Source organism: Lepisosteus oculatus, chromosome 11, assembly GCF_040954835.1.
Source record: "Lepisosteus oculatus isolate fLepOcu1 chromosome 11, fLepOcu1.hap2, whole genome shotgun sequence".
Taxonomy (NCBI): Eukaryota; Metazoa; Chordata; class Actinopteri; order Semionotiformes; family Lepisosteidae; genus Lepisosteus; species Lepisosteus oculatus.
The window spans coordinates 32,237,017-32,264,283 of record NC_090706.1 but is presented as its reverse complement, the minus strand read 5'-3'; the positions used below and the strand labels follow the sequence as shown (position 1 = coordinate 32,264,283).

Sequence of the window (27,267 nt, the reverse complement as noted above, 5' to 3'; positions counted from 1 at the left end):
AGCAAAGACAATTAAAAAAAAGTAATAATCAGCAGAAGCAAAGCCTGAAGAAAAGCTTGGTTTGAAAATGTAGGGAAAAGGTTCATGCCTTATTTCAGGACCCAACAAAATGGTTTTAAAACTGTTGAAATTTAATCTTGGCCATCTTTCTGAAAAATAAAAAGCATGTTCTCACAAACAACCTTGAAAATATCTTCGCAAACCATGCCCATCATGAGGTCTCTCCACAACCCTTTTTTTGAGTAGAGCATCAATGAATTCATTCAAGAAGCTTCTTAAGATGTCTTAGCCTTTAATGGGTCATACGCATTCACAGACCATGGAGGTTTTACTTATTATGCTGAACTGTGTTAATTTATTTGCTTCACTTGCATGTACTTTTGCAGAATCTGTTGTTAAAAAGTTAAAACTTCAGATCAGTAAGAAACATTTAGTATACGGTCTTCGTGCAGGACCTGGGAAAATATTAAGAAAAGAGAAGAGCATAAAAAGGAGTTCCAATAATTTTTTAGACAATTGAATCTTCTGCTTCATTTTTACAGTTTCACTAATTCCAAACAGGAGACAATTGCTCAAAGGTAGGTCTTTATTTTTTATTCTATAGACGTAGAAGATGGAATTCATTAATAATTTCTTTAGAAGAGCTATATTTTCCATTTTTAACTGCAAAGAATGACATTATTTTTTTATGATTAATGATTATTACAAATGTGATACTTATAACTTTTAACATATGCTATATGTTTTAGCATGTATGAAACGTTAAAAACTACATGCAGTATACCAAACCGCAGATGCTATTCAAATTTAACATACCTTGTATTACAAGGTGAAATAATATTCAAAATAACATTCAACTGAAGTTACAGTTTTTGTTGTTTAATTGTTAAACAAAGATGGCAGAATAGGCAAATACTACAAATGTGTTTTTGAGATGCATTGTTTCCAAAACTCTGAAAAAAAATAAATGAAAGACACACATTTTTACAAATTCTCAAATGTCCCCAAGGACTTTGAGCTGACTTTGAAGCAATTATCTGTTATGTAATCATGCCTCTTCAGACGTTTAAGACAATGTATATATTCAATTACAAGCTGACATGATGGGTTTCATTGCCACCCAGTAACTTCTGTTCAGATGCTGTCACTTGATTGTGACATCAAAAATGGGAAAACTAAAGCTGCTTTGTCTTATTGGCAGATTACTACTAAGAAATAATATTCTTTTAAAAGTATTTTCAATTAAGAGAATGCAGGAGGAAAAAATTGATGAATTCTTTGTGAAGACAAGGTGCCTTGTTCTGCTAACCATCTTAAGCTCAAGCAGTCCCTGACTTTACATAAGTCAGATAAGTACAGTTTGAACCCCCGAAAACATAGACTCCAGTAGAGTCCAGATGCTAAAATGGTACCTCCATGATACATATAAAATAAGTCTTCTGTTCCATGGCTAACAAAACAACATTTAAAACTTAACTAAGCAAAGAATGCAAAGAATATGTTCAGATCTTGTTAACTAATCCAGAATAATAAAGCTTATTTACTTGTTATTCAGTAGGATAAAACCACTTCCATTGAAACAATGATTTACTCATTTGTTACGTTTTTCAATGCCCCACTTTATGTAAATAAATAAAATTTACATTTTTTCCCAGGAATTATAAAAAGTTGAATTGAGGGTGAAATAACATCAAGATGAAGGACTACTTGTTCCATCTAATTGCACTCAGGTTTTAAAGCACATTCTTTGTCTTTTTTTTTCAGACAATCCAAATTTGGGTTTAGATTACATAACCATTGTATCCTGCAAAGAAAGAAGAAGTTCTGATGGCTAAGAACTGACAGCTAATTACAGTCATCAGTTTCCTTCAAGGTCTTGAAGAGAATAGTTTTGCAAGCTGTCATTGAGGAGTTCTGCTGTATTCCCTGCTTTCGAAACAGGATGCTTCACCTGTTTCTGATATTGGGAGTACTGCCCTGTGCAGCCCAAGGTAAGAACCTGTAATTCCTTCATTCGGAAAACCAAAGAGCTTAAACACAAGAGTTGGTGATTTTTTAATCAGTTTAATCAGTTTAATCAGTAACTTTATCTATGGAATTTTATCAGGAGGGTGATACGTGCAGATACATTAAACATTGTATTGATTTTTGACATCCATCTGATGCAAATCTGTTCAGACAGGTACAACTTTCATACATGTTAATAACCACAGTAGTAAAAATATAATGAAAAGACCAATTTAAAACATTGTAAAAAAGATACAGTACATTGCTTGAAGTCTCAAATCATGCAGGTCTGAGGAACGTTATCCAGAATAATTTCAAAAATGAGTTTGTGAGCTCATGGATAATAAATATCACCCCTCTTCCAGAGTTATACTTATTGGTGTGCAAAATTCATTTCAAAAAGAAAATATTGAGTCTCCATCAAGTGTTTAAGAAGAGCTCTTTTGATGGTTGCTTAACTTCCTCTATTTCAAAGCTTTAAATTAATTCTTAATAGCTTCATAGACAATGATTGCTCTTCTGTTGAGGTGTTAAAATAATGTCCTGAATAACTGATCATTCAAGACACAATGATTACCTTGATGTTTTAGCCACATTTCAGTCTGGGTTTACACAGTCTGATTTAGCTATAATTCCTGGATCCTCTGCTGTATGTAAAGCTCTTTGGGGTCCTTTGAGATGGAATTCTCCATAAATTCAAATAATTGTTAACTCTTTAAAATTATTATCTAAATTCAAATTGTTTAGAGCATATTGGTCTTGTATCCTCCTGGAGTAACTAAATAAAATAGGTTTGAAAATCTTGTGTCTTGTTTAAGTGCAGTGATTTTCTGCAAAACCTGCTCATTCCTGCTGTGTGCCTTTTTCTGAAAAGGAAATATTGAGCATAGCATGAAGTCACAAGGGCAGCAGTGTGGTGAGGCTGTTAGTGCTTGTTTGTTAGCCCTTGGGTCCTGAGTTCAGTTCTAGGCTGGAGGTCTGTCTGCTTGGAGTTTGTATGTGCTCTGGATTTTCTCCTGGTGCTTGGGTTTCCTCTGCTGTATAAAGACATGCTGTTGGGGTTTGACTGGCTGTTCTGAATGATCCCTGCTTCTGTTTTCTTTATGGTGGATTGGCACCCCATCCAGCACAAGAAGAGTCTTGTGTTTTTAGCCCTGTTTTGCACCCTGTGCTTCTGTGACAGCCTCAGGGGCACCACAAGTCTCATCAGAAAAAGGGACTTTTTCACAATGTATGGATGTATGGATGACGTCATAATGAAAACATAACCTTTTCTGTATGGAAACACCGCAGGGGCCATTGATGAAACAAACACATTCTGTTGTCCCTAATAATATTATGAATAACCATCCAGACAACTAGCCATTTTATGGCAATCTAACAAAATGTCATATTTTAGATGCAGTTATCATCACAAAAGGCAGGCTTAAATTAAAAAACTCTTGAAAGATGATTACAAAATAGTTTAATTAAAAAAGGCAATATGTGTTATAAATGCATTATTCCAATTATCCAAATCACTATTTAAAACAAAATCTTCCATATGATTAATTAGCTTAAGTGCAAGAGTATAAACTCCATCGTATTTAGACAAAAAAAATCATAATCTGATCACAGTTTTCATTTACAAAGAAAGATTTGATTCCAAGTGTTTTGGTTTTGTTAATCATAAAAATGATTTTGTGAGCCTTTGAGGGTTTTTCTACATATTTTAAATAGATCTTTTCAAATGTAAATCAAATTTCTTTTCATAAAAGGTGGAAGTAGAAGAATTATAAAGATTCAAAAACGTGTTATACATACAATGAAATAATTTATTTATTTATAGAAAGAATATTCATATTTAATACTTAAAATGAGTTATTGTGAAAATACACTGCTCACTCTGTAATATAGATATTAAAAATATAATTTAAGAACATTACTAACTGCCCTCATTGAACTGATCTCAACTCCCTGTTCTTTGCTTCTGTTCTTCTAAACTGTGGAAGTTCTCTTAAAACCAGCCATGAACCTGACAATACTGCAGGTAGACATACAGGTTCTAAATTATTCAGCATATTAAAATGTCTTTGCAGATCATTAAAATAATATTGTTTTATAGGCATTTGAACATATGATAAGAGACACAAGGAAAAGCAACGTCCATAAAACAAAATTGAATGCTCTCTCTATTTCTATTGATCTGCAAGTGCTGTGCAGTAGCTATTGTCTCAGTCAACATCTCTGACAAAGGAGTTATTTAATCACATAGATAGACACTTCACCCAAAGTAGGTTCCACAGCCGAAAAGTTGTGTTTCGTTTCTTCGTATTTCAGCATGGAATAAACCTTTACTTGTTTCTTTGCAGCCTACGCATGCTGACACAGCTTCTTACTTTATCTAATCATACATTATAGATTAAATATTTCCAACTCACTGCAATTATGTTTTATTGTTTTTTCAAGGTGGAATGTCAATATTTAAAATGAAAAAATAGAATTCTAATCGTTAGAATTATTAAAGAAACTGCAGTATTACATATAGTTAAATATATTACGGTATGTATTAAGACTTTTCTGTTCTATGTTTAGAAAACAGATGGTGATACTACAAAATTTTATTAGTGCTGTACCAAAAAATACTATTTCACACTTTCGAAAAGTATGACTTCAAGGCAACAGTTGTCCACTTGTCCTTTCAGTAGATCATGTGTTTTTTTTTCAATGGTTCTCATTTTCTTTGAAATATAGCCGCATGTTATAATGGTGTTTTCATGAATAGATTGCCACTACAATCCATAATTATCACTCATTTTCACATGAACACAATTGCCTCATAATAATACAAAGATTATATTCTTCTTAAAAAAATGTTTTGGGCTCCCAAGTGGCTAATCTAGATCAGTATAGCCATGGCCACATGTGATACGGATTATCCAATTTTTTGCTCGCGGTTCGCTGACCGTTGCCATAGAATGGATCGGATTAGTTTGCCACAGCTCACTACAAATGTAGCACAGCAGTTTCCTATGTTCCTGCATGCCAATCAGTACCAGAGCTCTGGTACGGGTTGTGTTGACTGTGACCGTGCAGCAACAAAAGATACTGTCAAGTGGCTCGATACTGTTAAATGGATAAAGATAAGGACCTCGAAGGTGGATGGGTAGCAGAAGTTCCTTGTACAGATCCCCTCTGAGGTCTCAGGTTTGTAGCTAATGTATGTGCCAAGACGGAGAAAAAACAAATGACAATGTTAAATTGGGTGGGAAATACAAAAAGAATGGGAAATGGTAAATTGAACACTAGGGTCAATTTTCCCAGAGGTCCATTAACCTACCAGGACGTTTTTGAAGTTTTAATGGAAAACAAAGGACCCAGAGGAAGCCCATACAAACACAAGGAGAGCACACAAACTCCTCGGAGAGCACCCCAGGTCTGAATTTGAACCCAGTGGCTCTAGCACTGCAGGGCTGAAATGCTAACCACTGTCCCACCATGCCACCTCTACATAATTATGCCCTACATAATTTTAACATCTTCTATATTGGAGCAAAAAATCATAACTCTCATATCAATCTAAAATAAAACTGTAGAATGAGGATGTCATGTAGTTGACCTGAATCAAACTTTGAACATTCCATTCTAAAGTTTTATATTGTAAGAGGGTATTTTTGAGCTTTGATGTTTTTGTTTAATGTATTTTAATTTTTCAGTTTGAATATCCTTGCATTTTTCACTTCTGCATTAAAATGACAGTTTTCATAGTTTGGTTTTGAGGAATAAGTACTGTGTTCAAGTGTTTCTTTTTTCTAGTGTTTTGTAATCCCTTCACCTACAGTACCTTTATTGGTGAGATGTGTACTGTAGATAATGTACTGCAAGAAGCTTTTCTTGACTATGTCACTACTCATATTTAAATCCGACTTCAAACTATAGCTCAGTTCTTCTCATCTTGAGGACCTTATGATCAGTCCCTTTCCAGGAGTTTTCAAAACTTTATGCCTCTTCAAGTTAGTTGAAGAAGAGATATAAGAATTAGCCTGGGTTATGTTCTAACTGAATCCTTTCATATCAGACAAATTTAACTCATGTGGAGTTAACTCTCATAAATGAGTTTCTTCACTTTCAACATAATTTTATCCAGAGCAGTAAGGCAAAGCAAATAATGATAGTGAAAGGCAGAATCTCCTTGGTAAAGGATTTCAGAACCAATGTGCAAAAATATATCTGAAATATGTAATTTCTCATAAATTCAAAGGGTTTTATTCTAATAGATTCAGAGGCGCTTATGTAATCAGCCACAGAAGAGAAGTTATGGTAGACTAATTTTCATTCTTACTGTCTGCTGTTTTATATCCAGAAGAATAATATTCATTCTGGTAATTCTGTAGTATCTTAAAATGTGATGAAAGCAATGGCAGTGATTGCAGACTTTGAAATTACAGCAAGTTGAAATTTTCTAAACTACAATTAAGGCCATCAGCCAATTAACTTATCTCTGTAGTTCCTAATTTTAAGCAATGTAAAGTATACGTGTTTTTTATATAGGCAATAAGTGAGGTTATTCTTTCTTTCACTTTTTAGGTAATTATTTGTTTTGCCATTTTCTACAACAGTTTAGATCTCTCTGTTTCAGTGAAAAGGGACAAATAGCTGCCTTTATGCGTACATAATGCACTGTGTAGAAAAGGTCAATGTTGACCTTCCATGGATTGCGTTAAGTAGTAGTTACTTTAGTTTACAGTTACTCATGTGAGGACATTGTGAAACAGAGACAAGCCCTTCATTTACAAGTCCATCTTAACGTTTTAATTCTTATCTGTGCCATCTAACACCAAATCAAAATTGTTGTAATTAGTATGCCTCTAATGTCACTCGCATTAGAGGCATTGATCAAATTTAACTAACAAAATCTATGTATAAATTTATAGGTTTCATAGATCCAAATATGCACTAGTCTTTGACTAATTTAGTTAATTGCATTAACTCCTTCAGGCACTTTTTGTGCCTTCGGAAACAGGTCCATTGACTGAAATTGTTCACAGAAATTCTACATCTGTGTCCAAAAGGTTTGCATCACCCTACTATTGACACATAATGCTTGTGTGACTTTGGTCACAGCAGTAGATGTAATATGCAATATAGGTCCATTCTTATCCAGAACATCCTGCAGTAGTAAAAGCAGAACTGAGAGGGAGGATGGGAAATGCAAGCCCTTTCTTGAATCTGAAATTAGCTATGGCTGTGCAATGTGTTTCCTGATGTTCTGGGTTGTCACAGATCTGCTCAAAGATCTTCTTTTTACCCCTCTAGCCTGTGCTGGCAGACTAGCTTTCATTTCTTCTTTTCTCCTAAAACAGTTTTTTTTTCTTGAAAACAGTAAAGCAAGGCTTTCTAATCCTGACTCTGAAGAGTCACAATCCTGCAGGTCTAATATGTCATGAAATTGTCCAAATTCTAAAAGTTAAATTGGTGATTTGTAACATAAAGCAATTCATGGATGGCTTGGAACAAAAATCTAACTATCAAACTTACAGTAGGTTCTCAAGGCCAGCGTGTCTGCAAGTATTCATTTATAACCAATTCCAGCTCATTGTTACCTTAAATGGGAACCAATAGCTTCTTCCAGGTCTGCAGGCACTGGTACTTTTTAAGAGACATTGAAAAACTGCAGATGCACTGGTCCTTCAGGTCCAGGAATGTCAATCCTGTGACTAAATTTAGTCTTTGCAGGACCAGGACTAGAGACCTCCATATAAAGTTTTACACTACCTTTGATTTTGCACTGCATTATACAGGTAACTGCCAAAATAAAGGAAACTATTGAGTAAATGAGGGTTATAAAGTATATTGAAAGTAGGTGCTTCCACACAGGTGTTGCTCCTGAGTTATTAAAGCAATTAACATCCCATTTGCTTAGGATCGGGTATAAAAATTTTGGGCAGGGCCATTTTCCCATGATTTTGGATCCCATGGAGAGATCTCAGTGACTTTGAGGTAGGAGTGATTGCTGAGGCACCTTTGTTGAACTTGCTGGTGATTCACAAGGAACAGTGGCTAAGGTGATGTTGGCATGGAAGTCTGAGAAACAAATTATCATCTAGAGACAACTGTGGACAAAAGCACGTACAGTACTCCTCAGCCATGATGTCTATGCACAAGTTTGAGATCCAACTCAAAACAGACGAGCAACTCTTAATCGGTTGACTGCAAATGTCAATCTAAGACATGACCAGGCAGTTTCATCGAGTTCTGTCCATCGAGAACTTCACAGAGAGGCCTACTATGGTGGGGTAGCAGTGCATAAACACCTTATTACACCTAATAATGCACTTCTGGAAGTAAAGAAGTGCAAAGAACACAGGCAGTGGCCTACTGAGCAGTAGAAAAAAATCACATGGTCGGGTGAGTCATCCTTCACCCATGGTTTCCCATGGTGAAGGATGCTCTCTGGCTCTGTTATGGGGTGGGGTGCATTTTCCTGGCATGGGTTTAGGTCCATTCAACCCCTCAGAGGGAAAGGTAAATGCCAATAAAGGCAAAGCAATTCGGAGTAATTATGTTCCTATGGTGAAGCATTTCTATCCAGAGAGAGTGGAATCTTCCAGGATGACAATGCTTCCATCCACAGGGAATGAGTGGTCTCTGAATGGTTTGATGAGCATGAAAATGATGTAAACCATATGCTATGTTTTATCCCAATCTAATCACAATTTAACACTTATGGGAGTTTCTGGTGTGGTGCCTGAGGTAGTGCTTTCCACCTCCAACAAAAACCACCAGATGATGGAATTTTTTGTGGAAGAATGCTGTCACATCTCTCCAATAGAGTTACAGACACTTATAGAATCTATGCCAAGGTGCATTGAAGTTGTTCTGGTGGCTTTTAGTGGCCCAAACACCCTATTAAGACATTTTATATTGGCGTTTCCTTTATTTTGGCAGTTACTTGTGTTTCTGAACAACCTAATATAATCCTTCGCCAAAACAATGTGTTGTAGGTACCTTGGTCAGGTAGCAATACCATCTCATTGTTTTAAAATAATAGCTCTAATAAGATGACTATGGTAACTGTTACTTACTATAATGCATCTATTTTGTTTGAATTGCCCAGCATTTTTGTCTTAGAAAACCTTAAAGCAGCTTAGTTCACCTATATCTCAGAATACTAAAATGGTCATTACTCACAATTACATTGACAAACCTTTTGACCATGGAGAAAAAGACTTCACTCTTTGCCACATTGGACCACAAAAAAGTGGATAGAATAAATTTTTCATGTGTTTCTCCATAAGTATAATCCACATGTCCTACTTTTCTGTGATTTGCTCATGACAGTAACATTGCATACAGTGCAATGGTCTTTTTTGGTAAATGTTAATGTGGATATATGAACATTTGTTGCACATACATTGTACTATATCCAAAGATATAGTTGCAGCAGCTATTGCGTTTTTTCCCTAAATTGTTCCCCCAACCAACTCTATGGCTCTAGTCATTTTTAAGGGCAGGTCACAAATTAAATATTCATGTCAGAACACTGCAATTCCTGTTTGATTGCCTGTAGTCTTCACCTTTAATATTTCCCTTTAAATTTGCAGATTTAAAGCCACCAGAGATCAAACCAAATGTGCCAGAAATGGTAATGAATTCTGGTGAGATTCTGAATCTTCGCTGTAATGGTGACAACACTGTGACCTGGATTGTCAGACTTGCAAAATATAAGAAGTATATAAAGAACAATGGAACCTCCAGTATTTTCAGAGCCAGAGTTCAGTCATCTGAATTCACAGGAACATACAAATGTGCATATCAGAATCAACCAGACTTGTTTTCTTCTGTGCATGTGTATGTAAAAGGTAAACAATGTTTTTTTGCTTTAGTTTGATTTCATTTTCTTGATTATTCATAATCACATGGGATAAAATTACTTGATTTTACATTTTATCACATAGGAAATTTAAACATTTTGCAACGTCCATTAGATGATAATAGTAATATAAATATGGTTATTTCCATAAGAAAGAATTTACAGTATCTTATACGTGGAAAATTGAAATAAAATAAGATAAAGTGATGTATGTAATTTAAATAATTGTTGTGAATCCCAAGGACTTTTAGTTTAGCCTATATTGAAAAAAATATATACTATGCTAAGAGGACAATAACATAAAAGAGCTATTTTGTTATCAATACATAAAAATTGAATGACTAGAAGTAAAGTATGTGGATGTATAAGGTAAAATATATTTTCTTAAAAATGAAAAAATAATACATTCTAAGCAGATCTACTGCTCACTATGTCTCTTGATGTGATCAGAAATAGTATATAGAAAGAATGACAAAAGGAGTTTGGGTGTTCATTTCTTGCAGATTCTAGTCAGTTGTTCATAACAGGAAGCTACAACTATCATTTCCTGAAGAAGGAGGGGGAAAGCGTTCTTCTTCCCTGCCTGTTGACCGATCCCAGTGCCACTGACTTCTCGCTTCGGATGGAAAATGGCAGCTCTGTCCCACGAGGAATGAATTACACTGCTGACCCAAAGAGAGGAATAACCATCGAAAACCTTCAGCCTAGTTTTAACGCCGACTATGTTTGCCGGGCCACAAAGAACGGCATCGAGAAGGTCTCCAGTGCTTTCTCCATCAATGTGATTCAAAGTAAGCCAACCTCTTCTAGCTTCTCGTCTTACTTTTCGACGAAGCAATGATGAGTTTGAGCCTGAGAATTCAATTTGTCTGTTCTGTTGCCCATAGAGCTGCGTCTCCCACCCTACGTGTTTCTGGAGACAGATGAGTACATACGCATTGTTGGGGAGAAACTTGAAATAAGTTGCACCACACACAATCCAAACTTTAATTATAATGTTACCTGGAAGCACTCAACAAGAAAGGTGAGTCCTGAGATACATTTTCAAGAGAAAAGTATGAAAGAACTGCTAGTAGAAAGAGCAGGACTGAAACATCTTAATGCTTCTATTTGTTATTCTTGCTGAGGAAGCATGAAATACCTTTCATTTGGTTTTCAGTCATCTGTGCTGCCTTGAACCATTTCAAATACCTTGAAGTAATTGTAATCTTTTTTTTCACAATTGGACGCCTTGAACACTTTGCAGACTAAATCTTAAAGCCCTATGATTAATGCAGTACATACAAGACCCTTATCATATTTTATTGGATTAATGTAAATTCCTGGACTGGGAACTTGATGTAGTTTATTATAGTGAATTTATAATCTACCAAAGACAGTTATCTGTTTGTTTTGTTTTAAATTTACTCAGTAGTGTAGATACTTAATCTTTGATGCAAGTATATATGAAACATTATTTAATTCTATGATTTGTTCTAGATCCAGAAAATCTACACTCTACACTCTACACAGTACTAGACACCAAATTATCAGATATTGATATAAGTTACTGTTCAAATCTTCTCTCGTTTATGTTTCAGGCATTGAATGTTTCAGAAGCAGCTCATTCTGAGGGTAGTCGACTGGCCATAAGGAGTATATTGACTATCCCTAAAGTGAGCATGTCAGACACAGGCAATATAACCTGCATTGGAATTAATGAGGCTGGCGTAAACAGTTCTACAACTTATCTGCAAGTTGTAGGTAGGTTACTGAAGTCGTCAAGAGGCCTTAGCACTCCCTCCAATGACAAACTGTACGTTGGCACCAATCTAACAGCAATCTGAGTGTCATTGTGGTTTAGATTGAAATGTGTGTTTTTGAGTTCCAGCGTATTCTGAGTATTAAGTTCATAGTACCTAACAGCATCCTGCCATAGGAGTTGTTTTCCAGTTACAAAATGTTTTTTTTTTCTGCAGATAAACCTTACATTAGGCTCTCAACCCCACAGAATACTAGCCTTGAAGTGCAAGAAGGACAGGATTTGGAGCTGAAGGTGTTGATTGAGGCCTACCCTGCCATTGTGGCAAAAGAATGGGATACACCCAGAACTCATAATACTTCTGCACATGAAGAACACTTCGAAGAATTCAACAACAGGTGCTATTTGTCTTGTTGTTTTGATACAAGCATCTTGGATTTGCAAAAATTGTAACTCTTAATGGAAACTGAAAAAAAGGATTGTGATCTGTGCAAGGGTAGTATAATTGAATTAGCTGAGTAAGGGGATTCATAACTGAAAGGAATCATTTAATAATATCCTTGAAGTTTTACAATTGCTTTCCTCATTATTGAAGAATAATTTTGATTAATTCTGGTTTTACTTCTGCTTTATTCGTGTCTTTTGGATATCAGAGAAAATAATCATGCTAAATATTCAAGGTTATTCACTCCTCAAATATCTGTTGTTTGAGAAAACAGGGTTTGTTTTTCTCAAATCTGAATGTGCATAAAAGAGAGAAGACAGTTGTTACTTTCTGAAACTGCTGATGGTCTACCTTTGGTCAACAAAAGTTAACAAAAGTCAACAAAAGTTATTATGAAATTGGTCTCCTCAAGAGGAAGCATACTGTAGGAGACTTTAAAAAGACAAAAGAGCAAAGTGACGTCCATTTTAGGGAAGTAGTGTATAGTCTTTACCACATTTTCAACTTCAGTGGAGTTCATTAACCCAAAACTTTACTGAGTTGTGAGTTTATGCTGAGTCTGTGTTTTTTCTGCAGATATAAGGCAAATCTTTTACTAAAGAGAATGAAAACTGAAGAACATGGGCAGTACATATTCTATGCGAGGAGCACCAAGGCAAATGCTTCAATTAAGTTTCATGTTCGGCTACACCGTAAGTTCATATTACATCTCAGGACTAAATATGTCATCTATATACCAAATATCTCACTTTCTAAGAAAACCTCCATCTTACTCGACCAGTTAAAACCAGGCTGGTTTCTGACCTACTACAAAAGTAAACGAATTTTTCATAATCACCATACAGTGCTGTAATATTTGAAGGGGTAGTGCCAATTTACAATACAGCTTTCCCTTGCATTTTTCCAATTCTATCTACAGATAATTTAAACCTTTTCTGTGGAAAATACAGTTTGATAGTGTTAATAATTTATTTAAAATTGAGTTGAGTTTTATTTTTAACCATAACTATTTGTGAATATGTTCCTGCATCTTTCACCATCTCCTATGTTTCTAGGTCTGTTGCAATCCTTCATTGTAAATAATAATAATAATAATAATTGCTTACACTTATATAGCGCTTTTCCGGACACTCCACTCAAAGTGCTTTACAGGTAATGGTCTCCCCTCCACCAACACCAATGTGCAGCATCCACCTGGATGTTGCGACGGCAGCCATAGTGCGCCAGAACGCACACATCAACTATTAGTGGGGAGGAGAGCAGAGAGTAATGAAGCCAATTCAATTATTATTATTACCCCTAATCCCCATAGAGGGGATTATTAGGAGGCCATGATTGGTAAGGGCCAATGGGAAATTTGGCCCCTACTCTTTTCGAGAAACACCCTGGGATTTTTAATGACCACAGAAAGTCAGGACCTCGGTTTTACGTCTCATCCGAAGGACGACACCTGTTCACAGTATAGTGTCCCCCTCACTATACTGGGGCATTAGGACCCACGTGGACCACAGGGTGAGCACCCCCTGCTGGCCCCACTAACACCTCTTCCAGCAGCAACCTTAGTTTTTCCCAGGAGGTCTCCCATCCAGGTACTGACCAGGCTCACACCTGCTTAGCTTCAGTGGGTTGCCAGTTGTAAGTTGCAGGGTGATATGGCTGGTGGCATATCACTGCTGCTGGTAAAGCTTCTTGTAGCATCCTGCAATGTTTGAATGCAATCTAAAATCTGCTTTCACCTGTTAAGTTGAATTATCTCTTCCCTCTGGCAGAGAAGCCTAAAGCTTCAGTGAAATGGCATAACACCAGCCGCTTGACCTGTACAGCATCTGGGTACCCTGCTCCCAACATTCAGTGGTACCAATGTTCAGGAATCATATCCACGTATGTATAGAAAAAAAGTCCATTGCACTTGCTTTCTTACACAGAACTCTGCATCTGCAAAAGGCGCATGAAAAGACGAATGCACATTTTTCAGATTCACCTCTGAATTTATTTTTGATTTTGCTTTAGATCCTACCATATTGCAGTGTGACCTTCCTAAATGTTGATTATTATTGGGCCCGCAGGTGCAAAGGCAATAAAACAGGAACTTCTGAGCTGCTCTCATCAGATGAAAACTCTGGTATATACCTGGAACACGATGGGATTTACATAGTGGAGAGCTCCATGGGTGTCTTTCCCTTCACTAAGAGGATGACTGTGGAGTGTGTGGCATCAAATTCTGCTGGAGAGGGCCATGCATCGTTTACTACTGAAGTTTTACGTAAGACTGCAGAACAACACAAATCTTTCAGACTAGAAACTGTGGATCAGAGTATCCACTCAAACTCAACTGTTTAACTGTATGTTTTTCGTTTTGAGATGATTTTCTGTAAAGATCTGAAACTTTGAACCAGGACTTTTTGGATTGAAGTGAAGCTAAATATAAGATCTTTACTTTCATTTGTCTGTGCAGTTAAATGTACATTTAAGTAACATTTAAGTGTACAGTAGTTGAGTAGAATTGTTGCATATAAAATAAACCTGTCATTGCTCTATTTTACCCCAGTCACCAGACTTCATCCTATGATTTCTGGTTCAGCTAAGGCATTGTTGTGAAGCAGACAGAAATCCTAATGAAGAAAAGTATTTTGTTGATTCTTCTAATAAAAGTCCCTGATATCACATTACAGGTACACCTCTTTTCACAACAACTCTAGCAGGATCAGTGGCAGTGGCTTGTCTTTTCCTGGTGCTTCTAATTATCCTTTTATACAAGTATAAACAGGTATGACATTTTATTAATAATTGTCCTGTATATTTAAAATTTTAATTAACATCATTCTATTACACATACGTTCTGTGTTTTACAAATCGCATGGCATATACCTCTATAAAATACTTTTAAATTTTTTTAACAGAATCTGAAATGCCTGAAAAAAACTAAATATAAACTTCCAGTTCATAGTGAAGTTCAATGTGCCAGTAAATGTGAACAGTATTGATGAAGAAATACAACCTATGGCTTGACAAGTAATCTGAGGAAGAGTTAATACAGAGATGAAAACTACAAGGTGTCCCTCAATGAAACCCTTGGGAATGCCATAAGACATATGGACAAATAAAATCTGACTCTGTCAAAAGCTTGGCATGAGACACCCATACAGTATGCTGCAAATAGTTAAGAATTACTAATAGTTAACAGTGGAGATGCATCGAGATCAACATTACAAGAACAGACAATGAATCTAAATTGGCAGCCATAGCAATATATTGTTGTGCAATGTTAATGTCTAAATCCAGATTTAAAGAGGTTTGGTGGTCATCCGTTTTGAAGCAGATGATTATGCAAGCGAAAAGCCACACCAGGCCCCAAGACATGCAACAGGGATGGAACAGTCTGCAGAAATAGACAAAAACAAGTTTGGTTTCAACTGATACTTTTACAATAAGACAGATGATAACCATAATTGCTAAAGATGAGAACAAAGTTTTTGTAGTGAGATACTAGAGAGTAATTTCACTCACACAAAAAAACAATACATGCAATCCAAAAAAAGGGATACTTATTTTTTACTTCATTATACCTGTTTTGCTCTTAAAGTGTCTGAGGTGGATGTTTTGCCTGTTTTATTCCTCGTTGTTGAGAATGATGAGAAGGCCACAGACCAGGCTTCACACACTTCATTTAAACTTTCAAAATAAAACAAACGAAACTTCTGGTTTGAGAGAAAGCTGCTTTTGCATTTTGAGTACATCTTCATCCACAACATTTATTCTGACAATTTTGCAGTCCTTTGTATGTGCCCATACCAATCTTATACAAAGTTCTCTGTTTTCAGAAACCAAGGTATGAAATCCGTTGGAAGATCATTGAAAGCAGTGATGGGAACAACTACACCTTTATTGATCCCACACAACTGCCATACAATGAGAAATGGGAGTTCCCCAGAGACAAACTTCGTCTAGGTATGGTTTCGGTTCCAGTAATAACTTAGAATTAGTTGCTAATCTAGGTTCTGTCACCCAGCATGCTTAAAAGGATATTGAGAAGCACAGATTGGTGGATGTTTGAGGTTAGGGTGTAGAATCTTGTGTGGTTTGATGTACATGAGCATTATACCTGCTTCCCAGTATTTTTGTATCTTGTCTGCAAACTCACATTGAAAGCAAAAGAAAAAGGTAGACATGTCTTTTGAACTATTTCTATTTGCTTATAAAAAAGAGCCTTCACATTCAATGCAGTGTGAAGCTTTATTTTTTCCTTTTTTATAAGCAATTTCATAAGCCTTTTCAGTGTCCTTCTTAATAAACAAGAACATGAGAAAAATTGTTTATAACATTGTCTGACCTTAAAAAGCAGACCTTTCTCTCTCTGTATCACATATAAAATACATGAAATAGTTGTATTTGAGAAGCATGATACATATTTCCATCTTACCATCATTGAATGTGTTCTCTATCTAAACAATATCCTTATCATTTCTATCAAAATTTCTATCATTTTTTATAATAAAAACTCACCTTATCAGGATTATGTAAATAATGTTAAGTAAAAAAATATATCTGTAAGTCCCTTTTAGCCTTTTTGTAATATAATGGATGATTCTGAACTATTAAAAGCAATGAAATCGAAACAGTGATAAAGTCAATTGAACTATCTTCACAAGTTAAATTTTCAGATGAGTTGAGTTATTCTTTTGACTGTTTCTTTTTGTCTTCTTGGCAGCAGTGTCTTATCATTACTTTTACAAAATATCTGTTTTTAATTTAGATTTTATTGTCTTTTTTCCAGTAAGTAAATGGACTAAGGAAGCAATTGTCATGCTTGATTTCTTGCAGGGAAAATCCTGGGTGCTGGAGCTTTTGGGAAGGTGGTTGAAGCCACAGCCTATGGCCTGGGAAAGGAGGACAATGTTGTCCGTGTGGCTGTCAAGATGCTCAAGCGTAAGTCTTTGCAGCGTACAATCTGTTTAATCCATTCAATCTTTATTTTTTCCAAACAAGCCCAACAATCTAGTCAACTGAATTTGGTTCAAATTCAATCTTGCTTTGTTCCTTTTTTCTACCATTCATTTTTAGCTCCAGAAACGTCTTCTCTGACATTCTTAAAAATACATTCTTGAAGTTTCCCAGTGTCTACTTTTAAGATGAAAAGGCTATTTTAGGTCTGTTTACAGAAACATATGAAACAGAAATGTACAGTAAAATGTAAATTTTAGAGATTTACAATCTCCACTACTTAATCTGTTAGTAAGAGTCTGACTACATTAGTTAGGTTTATTAAAAAGTATGCAACGACTGCAATTTCGGTTAGGTATGATACATTAAATTAAAAAAACTAAAATATAAAGCAAAATACAGTATACAGTAAATGGCTAAATACCTATGCTTATATTTATTTTGCAGCCAGTGCCCATTCCGATGAAAGAGAAGCTCTCATGTCTGAACTGAAGATCTTGAGTCACTTGGGACATCATAAGAATATTGTAAATCTCTTGGGGGCCTGTACACATGGAGGTATGTTTGGCTCTGTTTGCTTTTGTGTATGTCAGCTTTCTTTTAATGCATTTGTTGTTTGAATTTGAGGACCACCCAACATCCTGAAATCTATTCAAAACATCAATTTTAAGACTGCAGAAAATTCTGATGTGATAGTTTCTCTGGAAACTCTTGTTTATATCTTATATGGCAATAATTTATTGACTCATACCTGGGTGGTGTCAAATTATTGACTCAAGTCGCAGTCACAAAGTACTCGAGTAGGTTTTCTATCAGTTTTAGAAATCTATAAAAGTTAAGTAAAAGTTTTGGGATGCTCATAGAATTCAGACATTGGCCTTTATATTATGAAATAGTTTAAACTGAAGACTCGAAAGGGATTGTAGGATTTAATTTTTACATTTCACAAAGTGAATCCATCTCATTTGAATTTCCTCTCTAGTGGAAAATCATTTACATACAAAATCATAGCAAAACTAAGCATTCTTTTCCTGGAACTGAATAAGAACACTGATAAGCAATACTCTTTTACCATAGCCTCTTGCTTTGTTTGGGTGTATCCTCCATTGCAAAAAAGTGACAGGGGTCCTTTGCAATATGTACTCTATATATAGACACATGACAACTGTTTCCAGTATTAGTGTTTCACAATCTCTGTATAACACACAAGTAAGACAGAAATGGACCATAACATCTTTTTAAAAATCCATCATATTGTATTTGTTACAGAAATGAACAAAACTATTGTTTGTCATCAGTTTGAATTTGCCATTTCTTTCAACCACAAAAGTAGAAAAAAGCATTTCTCTGAGACTGTAATTTTGAATTTTGCTGCATTTACATTCAGGTCCAGTGCTTGTTATCACTGAATACTGTAGTTATGGAGACCTCCTGAACTTCCTCAGAAACAAGGCTGAAACTTTTCTGGCCTACATGAGTGGGCCCAGCAGAATGGAAGAAGTCAATGACTACAAGAATTTGTGCATTGAGAAGAAGTACATAAGAAGGTACACAACATAAACCAAATACTTGTTAATTATACTAGACATCATCGCTACATAAATCATGCTTTAGCTGCTATTATTGTGTAGTCTCTTAAAAATAATAAGTAATGTTGAACCTGGCATATTTTCCCCTTTAGAGAATCGTATGTTTCAAGATTAAATCTTATCGCTATATCTAAGAACAGTGTCTTTTGAGGTTCAAATTATTTCTGAATTTTCTCTGGTTATGCAGTGACAGTGGCATTTCAAGCGCCTGCTCGGATGGGTACCTGGAGATGAAGCCTGGATTTATGCCTTCACATGCAGCTCTAAGTAAATCTTCGCAATTTGCCCTTTTAAATAACAGCATTAATTCTCAAAAACATTGCATGGCTAGTAACATCCTACAGTATATAGCTTAACTCTTCTTTTTACCTCATTTTTCTGCAACTTCAATTTGCATTTATATGGAGGTGCTACGCACAGAACCAAAAAACAATTTGGAAATTACAGCTCCTTGAAATAAACCCGAAAAAGTATATATAAAAGTATATAGTATATAAAAGCAGAAAAATATATACTACATTGAAAATATTTAATGTGGTATATATTTAGTGTGTACAAATCAGTTGTTTGGGATCTTTTGTGATGAAAAGTGCAACATGAATGCAAATTATTCTTATAATTATTATTGATTCATTTTCTACAACTACTACTATTATTATTATTATTATTATTATTATTATTATTATTATTATTATTATTATTATTAGACAATGACAAGCATGTTTACACAAGATTTATGTTCAAAAATGACTTTTTTTCCCAAATGCTGGCAAGGAAGCAAATTTCTGAAACTTTGTGTTTTCTTGTGGTCCGCAGACACCAATTGTGATGAAACTAAAGAAGATACATGGCCAGTTGACATGGATGACTTACTAAGGTTCTCCTACCAAGTGGCACAAGGACTGTCTTTCCTGGCTGAGAAAAATGTAAGCCGGGGCTCTATGTTTCATTAGGTAGTTTAGTGTTTTCATAAATTAATATGCTAATATTTTTAATATTGTTAAAAAATGGGAGGGATTACAAAAATTGAGAAGATCAGGTAATGACCAAGCAGATAATTCAGTAAGTAAAATAAATAATCATAACCCCTAATTTGTAAGGATTTTAACAAGAATATATCTGAGCAGTTTGTATAGGTAGAGGGATGTCTTTGTTCTCTGGCACAATTTTGGTGAAAAGAGTAATAATTCAGGCACACTTGGTTAAACAAATAATTATTAACAATGACAATGACACACACTACACTACACACAACATCAACTAACAACATACATTACCATATGTACCCAACGTACAATACAAGATTAAAGACAAGGCATCCCAGACACCTAACGTCCTAACCACCCAGAAAAACCCAAGGCTTAACCAAGTGCTCAACTCTGAATGCCTACAAAAGCCAGAATAAATTAATGCTGCCTTCTGAACTAAATAGAAAACTCAGATGTCACTTAATGAATGGGAACATATCTCCGTTTTCTGAAATGCACTCATAAACCAGAAGAGGCTGTTTTTAACCAAGGGATTCTTCACTCATGAAATCAGAGTTCCCTAACACAGAATAGCAAGCTCTGTTAGCCAGGTTCAAATATTTTAGCTCAGACCTGATCTTTATGGATGATCTAGACAAGGACCTTTCACCAGGCACATGCTTTTCATGGTGTGTATTCCTGTCTTCTTTTGTTCTTTTCTGATCCTCAAAGCCTCTATTCTATCTTGAACTAAGCTTATTGGTGTCTTTCTGGACTGTTGATTATTACTTAATCATCTACCCAAAACGTAATTAACTAAGGTAAACAAAGGTAAACTTTACATTGCTTTGATCACTGAATCTGGACCCCTTATATCTCAGCAAAACCCCCATTTGAACCTGGAAATGTTAACACTAGCTAGGCATTACCCATTGTTTCTAAATTCTTTGAGACACATGCATAGTTACCTACAGTACAGCTGTAACAATATTATATGATTGAAGGACAACAGGATATTGGTTTGAGTGTACTGTAAATAATAAACAAAAAAAGGTCAATTTAATTTATTTTCATCAAACTGTCATATTTTATATTATATACATTACCAGCTGCAATTCATTTGATTTTGTTTCTTAAATCACTGTGATTAAGAGACTAGCCTGAGCGTCACGTGCTCAATACAGAAGTAGCTATGCATTGTTTCTTTCAAGCTGATCAGTTGCAGTAACATACAGCAGTTTTATTTTCATTACTCATCAACAGTCATTACTTGCATTCTTTTTGTAGTGTATTCACAGGGATGTGGCTGCAAGGAATGTGCTGTTGACTGATGGGCGCATCGCTAAGATCTGTGACTTTGGGCTGGCCAGAGATATTATGAACGATTCCAGCTATGTGGTAAAAGGAAATGTGAGTGAACATCATGAACAAAGGATAAAAAAAACAACTCTTTCAGTTGCATTGTTTTGAAAATGTGTTTGAATTTCCTTAATTTTAAATTGTGGGAGTGTCTCTAACCCCGCCTAATTGATCTCTTTAAACACCACTCCTTCTGACTCTGTCATTTTGCCCTGTTTCTTATTATATATTGTTTCACTTTCTACAGATTCTTAATTCCACACTGTAAAACAATTTAAACCACTTGAGATGACACAATAGGCCTTGTTCACAACCTGAGCCAGTTTTCATATTAGATTTCTGGAGATGATATAGCTCAAGTCCAGGTTTTAATGTTTTAGTACATACTGTACCTCTGAATTACAGGGTTAAACAGAAATTCTTTATTGGAGTCTGCTGCTTTCACATTTTGATCAGTATTTTTGAGCCAGAAACCAGTATTTCTTTCTTCTTTGTCACACAACTGATAAATATGATACCTTTTTTAGGTCAATGACACGGAAATGCAATGTTTTTAAAGAAACTGGCAGACTTGTTTTTGAATAATACTTTATCCACAGGCACGTCTCCCAGTCAAGTGGATGGCCCCAGAAAGTATCTTTGACTGTGTCTACACTGTACAGAGTGATGTCTGGTCCTATGGTATTCTCCTGTGGGAAATATTCTCTCTGGGTAAGACAGGATCTCTCTGATGTTACTGTGGTCTTTCCATGTGTTAGACAAAGCAAAAACCTGAAAACAGCTCTGTAAATTCAATATGGTCTGAAGTAGTTACTGTATATATTATAAATGATGATGCTGTGTTGCAGTATATGATGGGACAGGGAGCCTATCAGGATTTAAATAGGCGAGACTCAGGGAAAACAGATACACAATGGTACAGTAACTATGAAGTAAAAATAAGTGCTCTTCTATTTACAATGTGGCAATATACTCCAAAACATAACAAACATCTAGCTCTGTCTGAGCTGTAGCTAAACATCATAAATCCTTCTGTAAAGCACAGCCAGGCTACTAAGCTGCTTGATGGCTCCAGAATAAGTTTGTTCCAAAACTCTTCTCAAAAATAATTTATCTCTCAAGTCAGTCTCATACCAAGATTTAAAATCACTCTCTGAAACTATTTAAAATACTCACCCTCACAAAATCTTGTTCCTGAGTAGTCAGTCAGTTGCATCCCTGTTTCCGTCTCACATGCTGAGCATAGCAGAGATCCTGCTTGCGTCCGTATTAGCAGAGGTCAATGACCGCTGGTAGCAGGTAGCAGGTCGCTTCCTGGTTTTATATGTCACCTGACCAATCATCATCCACTCATTGGTTAGATTACTGCACACAGCAGGTCATTCACCACTGTTCTCTGGGGAATGTGGTTTCAGACAAGAGCTGCCATCTTGTACAGACCTACCACTCTCTAGCTAGAGGAAAGATAATGTTATTTCATGTTTTGTGATTTACACTATGCAAGACATGTGGAGCAAAAAGTGGAGATGGGACGGAAGAGGTATTCTTGAGATGAATACAAAGTGAGGGATTCTGGTTGGTTTATGTAGCTAATTTGGTGGTGATGGTGATTTGGTACAGCTGTGTGAGATTGACTTATCATTGCCATCCCTCCCAAACGTCACTTATTGACGTCCATTGAAAAGACCTTGTAAGCCCATTTGAGATGCAATATTTAATTTTTTAAATGATTGTTTTATTTTTGTAGGTAAGAGCCCTTATCCCAACATACTGGTTGATACCAAATTCTACAAAATGATCAAAGATGGTTACCAGATGTCGAGACCAGATTACGCACTGCCTGAAATGTAAGTCTAATAGTACTGTATATGGTCAGAAATCTGGAGACATTCCTGTGTTTACTTTGTGATTCAGCTAGACAGTTATTATTAAGCTTGGTACAGTACATAATATATCATTTTCCTATAGTAGTAGGAAACTAGTAGGGGGCATTTAGGGGGGGAAATCGTTTTGTAAACTTCCATTCCAAGAACATAGCAAATACCTTCCCTGAATTATTGCAGCCTGCTAAAGTAAGTGTTGGTCATCTGTTCCTGTTTTTATATATATTAATACTCTGTGTGTGTCTTGTCTTTAGTTCTGCATGTTAGCCACATGATCTTAGTACTGTATAACTCTTTGCCAGTTCTGGGAATATCAGGGGTGGAATGCCATGGATAAAGGCCAGACCCCAGATAATTTGTGGAGAGACGCTAGTCACAGTATTTACTATATTTTTAAGGTCAAAAACCTTGACTGTAAATTCTTTATTTAAAAAGGCTAGAGACTTTCAAAACTTCTCCTTAGGTACACAATCATGAAGATGTGCTGGAACCTTGAACCAACTAAGCGCCCCACCTTTGACAAAATAGGCAAGCTCATTCAGAGACTGCTGGGAGATCAAACACACCAGGTGAGAGGAGGTTTTACCATGTTACTGTACATTCTTAACTTGCCTGCTTTCTTTATTTTGACTTCTATTATCAGATAATAACAAACAAAAATACTTTTTAGAATAAAATTGCGAAGTCATACAGGCAGTGTTTTCCAAAACACGTATTCAGTAGTTTGGTCAGATCCTAATAAATGTCATACTGTGACAAAAGTGTTAAAAGTTGTTGGCTTAATTTATCCAGCTGAGGGAAAGGCAGCCTTACTGTAAAGATGAGGCTGACCGAACCCACCTCAGTACTCCAAGGGTGTTTATACACTAGTGAGACAGGTGCAAGAAACAGCTAAGGAGCCTATATACTGCATATGTAGAAGACAGGAAGTAGGTGAGATTAGGATCTGACTTTCCTCCTGAATTCCTTTGAAAACAGATCTATGAGAATGTTGAGCGCAATGCTGTAGATGAACAGCCTGAACCCTGTGATGCCCCGAAGTGCTCCGAAGACTCATGTGACCAAGGAGAAGAAGACCAACCATTGATGAAAACCAATAACTATCAGTTCTGCTGAAGATGGTTTTCTACACTGTCTACACACACCCTTTTGTTTAACTCCAGGATATTTCACAGTGTTTTTTTAAGATTTTCTTTTCTAAGAGAGGAAGGACAGATTGAGCTTTCACAGGGAATACTGAAATTAAGTGAATGGAGAACTCTTTCCCCATTACAAAAAACAATGTGATTGTCCAATGGATGTTTGCATTAGAGCTGATAGATGTAGAAAGGAAATCATTGATGGGTGTCGAAAACTGGAATACTGACAATATTTTGGAAAATAAACTCCAAGAACTCATGGCAGCAACAGTATCAAAGGAAACCCTCAATTAAAAAAAGCTTCCTCTACTTGTTCTTCTACTCTACAGAATATAATACAATGAAACTGTATGCCTTAGATACTGTATCACTTTTTAATGTGTCATAAATAATTTGTGGGCTATAAAATTAGACTAAATTACCATGGATACTCTGAGGCTTAGGTACTCCAGTTCATGTTCTAGTAGCTAATAAAAGTCAAACCTTTCAGCAGCTGGAAAAACACAAGGTAGCTATTTTTCCCTAAGCTGTTGTACCAAGTCAGCATATTTGTTTTTTTTGCAGGGGGGAAATGAAAGCTATGAATTTTGTGCTTTCAACTAGCGATGCAGATTTTAGAGCCTACTTTCCCAGGTTATTTGTACACAATACACAGATTGTTTTTGATTTTTTATCACACAGTGCAGATTCATAAGCGCCTTTTTGTGATTTTTAAAGAACATAATGAATTTCCTTGTGGATGAAGCATGCTTTGGATGCACAAATTTCTCCAAATGTAATACTGAACATTAATTTCGAACATTGTCACTGAGCTTGACCATAGGAAGCTAAATGTATGATTTCTCCATTCTTCAGAAATTCTTTCAAAAATAAGTTTGAAAAGCTGTTTTTTGTTGCTTTTTATTGTTCCATCAGGTTAAACAGTGTAATATGCTTGTTTAAAAAAAGTTTTGTATTAACTGACATAAAACAAAGAAAAAATAATTCAATTTTCTTTTTTTAAATATTTTGCATTTGTCTGATTGCAAGGTATATGAAAATATATAAAGAACTGCACTTAAAAAAAAAAGACAGGGGGCTCTGTGATTCAGGATCTGCACCTGTGGCTGGAAGGTTGCTGGTTAAAATCCCGCAGCCGGCAGAGGAATTCTACTCTGTTGGGCTCCTGAGCAAGGCCCTTAACCCCAGCTGCTCCAGGGGCGCCGTACAATGGCTGACCCTGTGCTCTGACCCCAAGCTTCTCTCCCTGTCTATGTGTTTCATGGAGAGCAAGCTACGGTATGTGAAAAGACGAATTTCTAATGCAAGAAATTGTATAGGGCTAATAAAGTGATCTTATCTTATCTTATCTTATCATTTCATGACAGCTAAAATACTTGTTATCAGTGGCTTGAATACCTGAATGCAAATATTATCATATCATCTTGAAGCTGGTTAGCTCCCAACCTGCCAACTGGAAATAAGGTGCCATAAATTATCTCTATTTTTTTATGTTTAAATGCGCACTATGCTTATGGCTTATAATAAACTCTTTAAATATAAATTGTTTAATTTAGAGCTAAAAGCCATGTATCTGCTCACACGGCCACAATGAATATCTCCAGAGGTGGAATTTAGTAAGCTTTACAGAATAAGTTAGTAATTCAGTAAAAAAATATAAAGTAAAACAAAAACAGCTAAAGTACAAAACTAAATGCAGAATACTGCAAGTTTAGTCAATATGGCTCTTGTGCATTGCCTTTTAAACTTGCTATATATTTTTTAAACATATATTACTTTTATTCTTATTTACAGTTTTCTCATTTATTTTTCCATGAAATTGCAGTATTATATGCTAATTATGTATTTGCTCTTAGCTGAGAAATAGAAAAGCCAAATAATAAAAGAAAATATTTGTTGCTCAGATTATCAATTGCAATCTTTATCTTTAGTTTGTGGTGACATACATTGAAAAAAAAACTCGTGGACTACTTTACTGCACTTCTAAGATTGCTATATAGTTATAAGTTCTGTTTTGTAAGTTTGGTGAATGTTTGTTCTCATTTAAATAATGGTCAAAATGTGGCATTGACTTCAAAATGTTTGCATTTTTCAGAAAAGAGTCAACTTGAAATAATTAAACTGCCTTTGTCTGCATTTACAGTATGTCTGACTTGCATGACACAAACCCCTAGCATTAAGAGTGTAGACATTCCTTGTATAAGAATGCAAGAACGTCAACAGAAATTTAAAAAGTATTATATAAGCACAGTATGATCATTTTCTTCTTGCACTAAGAAAGGTAGAACAAATGTAGCACACAATGTAAACACATTACATTCATATGTAGCTAAGGACATGAATACCTAATTAATTTATTTTATTCCTATGTAGCATTCAGCATGTACTGCCAGCAGCATTTTGAAGTAATTGAATGTGAAACTGGAAATAACATGGATGTTTATGGACGTATATTCACAAACAAGAACAAGAAAGTTATTTTCTACTGTAGGTGAATTTATTTAAAGTCCTTTTGCCCCAATGACTGCATTAGCTTAGTGGGACTGAACACTGTTGTTGAAGATGAAACTTGTATTTTTTGTGTGAATAAGGATTGTTTTATTTGAAACTCTTTATAATGTACAGTATATTACTTGCCCACATAGCATATTATCTTGTTCAGTGAGTTGCAAAAGGAACAACGGTTTTCTGGAAAACATGTCAATGTGGATCATTGTGAAAGTGGATAAGGATTGTTTTGTTCTCAATGTAAGCACAACATGATGGGGAAAATACCAGAAAGTAGCCTGCTTTTATTGGGTTAGATGCATGTTATGTGAGTGAAAAAGTTTTCCCTTGACTAAACTGTATGCTTTGAATGTCTATGATAACATCTTTGGATTTACAACAGAATTTTAGATCAAAGAGCTGTGTGTTGGGAAATTATTTTTACAAAGAAGCTAAATTCGTTTTGCTTATCCTTCTTTAAAGTAAGTAATAAATTATTTCCCTTTTGATGCTTTAACATGCATGTGTCCTTGAGTGTTTTCTTTGTTTTCTTTCTTTCTTATTGATACAATTCTTTCTTGTATTTATTTTATTGGCAGAAGATTTTGCTAACATTATTTGGGCATTTAATTTAATGCTAATTGTTTTAATGGAAGAATGTTGAATTTAGATTAAAATTTCTTTTTAACCTCTCTGTATTTTGCCATATTTCTAATAAACAAGCTTTTGCCATCAATGTGAAGCATGTTAGAATTTGTGTCAAGTCCCTTATAATTTTTATATGGCATTACTTCTATTCTTTTTAAAATAAAAGCAATATCATTGTTTATTTTAAATAAAAATATGTTTATGTTGA

At 35.4% G+C, this 27,267-nt stretch overlaps 1 protein-coding gene across 2 annotated transcripts; it reads left to right on the top strand.

The window, feature by feature from the left end:
- The first annotated feature begins 370 nt into the window (after positions 1-370).
- On the top strand, positions 371-27,267 carry csf1ra (colony stimulating factor 1 receptor, a). 2 transcript variants are annotated; one of them, XR_011191180.1, is made up of 23 exons: positions 371-578; positions 1,765-1,991; positions 9,591-9,848; positions 10,363-10,650; positions 10,747-10,883; positions 11,440-11,602; positions 11,818-11,998; positions 12,622-12,737; positions 13,815-13,926; positions 14,112-14,308; positions 14,718-14,812; positions 15,867-15,993; positions 16,867-16,971; positions 17,434-17,544; positions 18,374-18,533; positions 18,763-18,842; positions 19,392-19,501; positions 20,831-20,953; positions 21,502-21,613; positions 22,650-22,749; positions 23,249-23,354; positions 23,764-25,388; positions 26,298-27,267. XR_011191180.1 is itself a non-coding variant. In XM_015350044.2 (22 exons), the coding sequence occupies exons 2-22, from the start codon at positions 1,943-1,945 to the stop codon at positions 23,899-23,901; spliced, it is 2,868 nt and encodes a 955-aa protein (XP_015205530.2). In that variant the 5' UTR covers positions 371-578; positions 1,765-1,942; the 3' UTR covers positions 23,902-27,267. The 2 variants fall into 2 exon arrangements, 1 of the variants encoding a protein (XP_015205530.2); XM_015350044.2 differs by having other exon boundaries at positions 23,764-27,267.

Bases quoted from the DNA above. Each gene is read 5' to 3' on its own strand.
- csf1ra (XM_015350044.2), top strand. From the start codon at position 1,943: ATGCTTCACCTGTTTCTGATATTGGGAGTACTGCCCTGTGCAGCCCAA. The intron at 10,884-11,439 runs GTGAGTCCTGAG...TTTATGTTTCAG, and splicing joins GGAAGCACTCAACAAGAAAG to GCATTGAATGTTTCAGAAGC. The intron at 22,750-23,248 runs GTAAGTCTAATA...ACTTCTCCTTAG, and splicing joins GATTACGCACTGCCTGAAAT to GTACACAATCATGAAGATGT.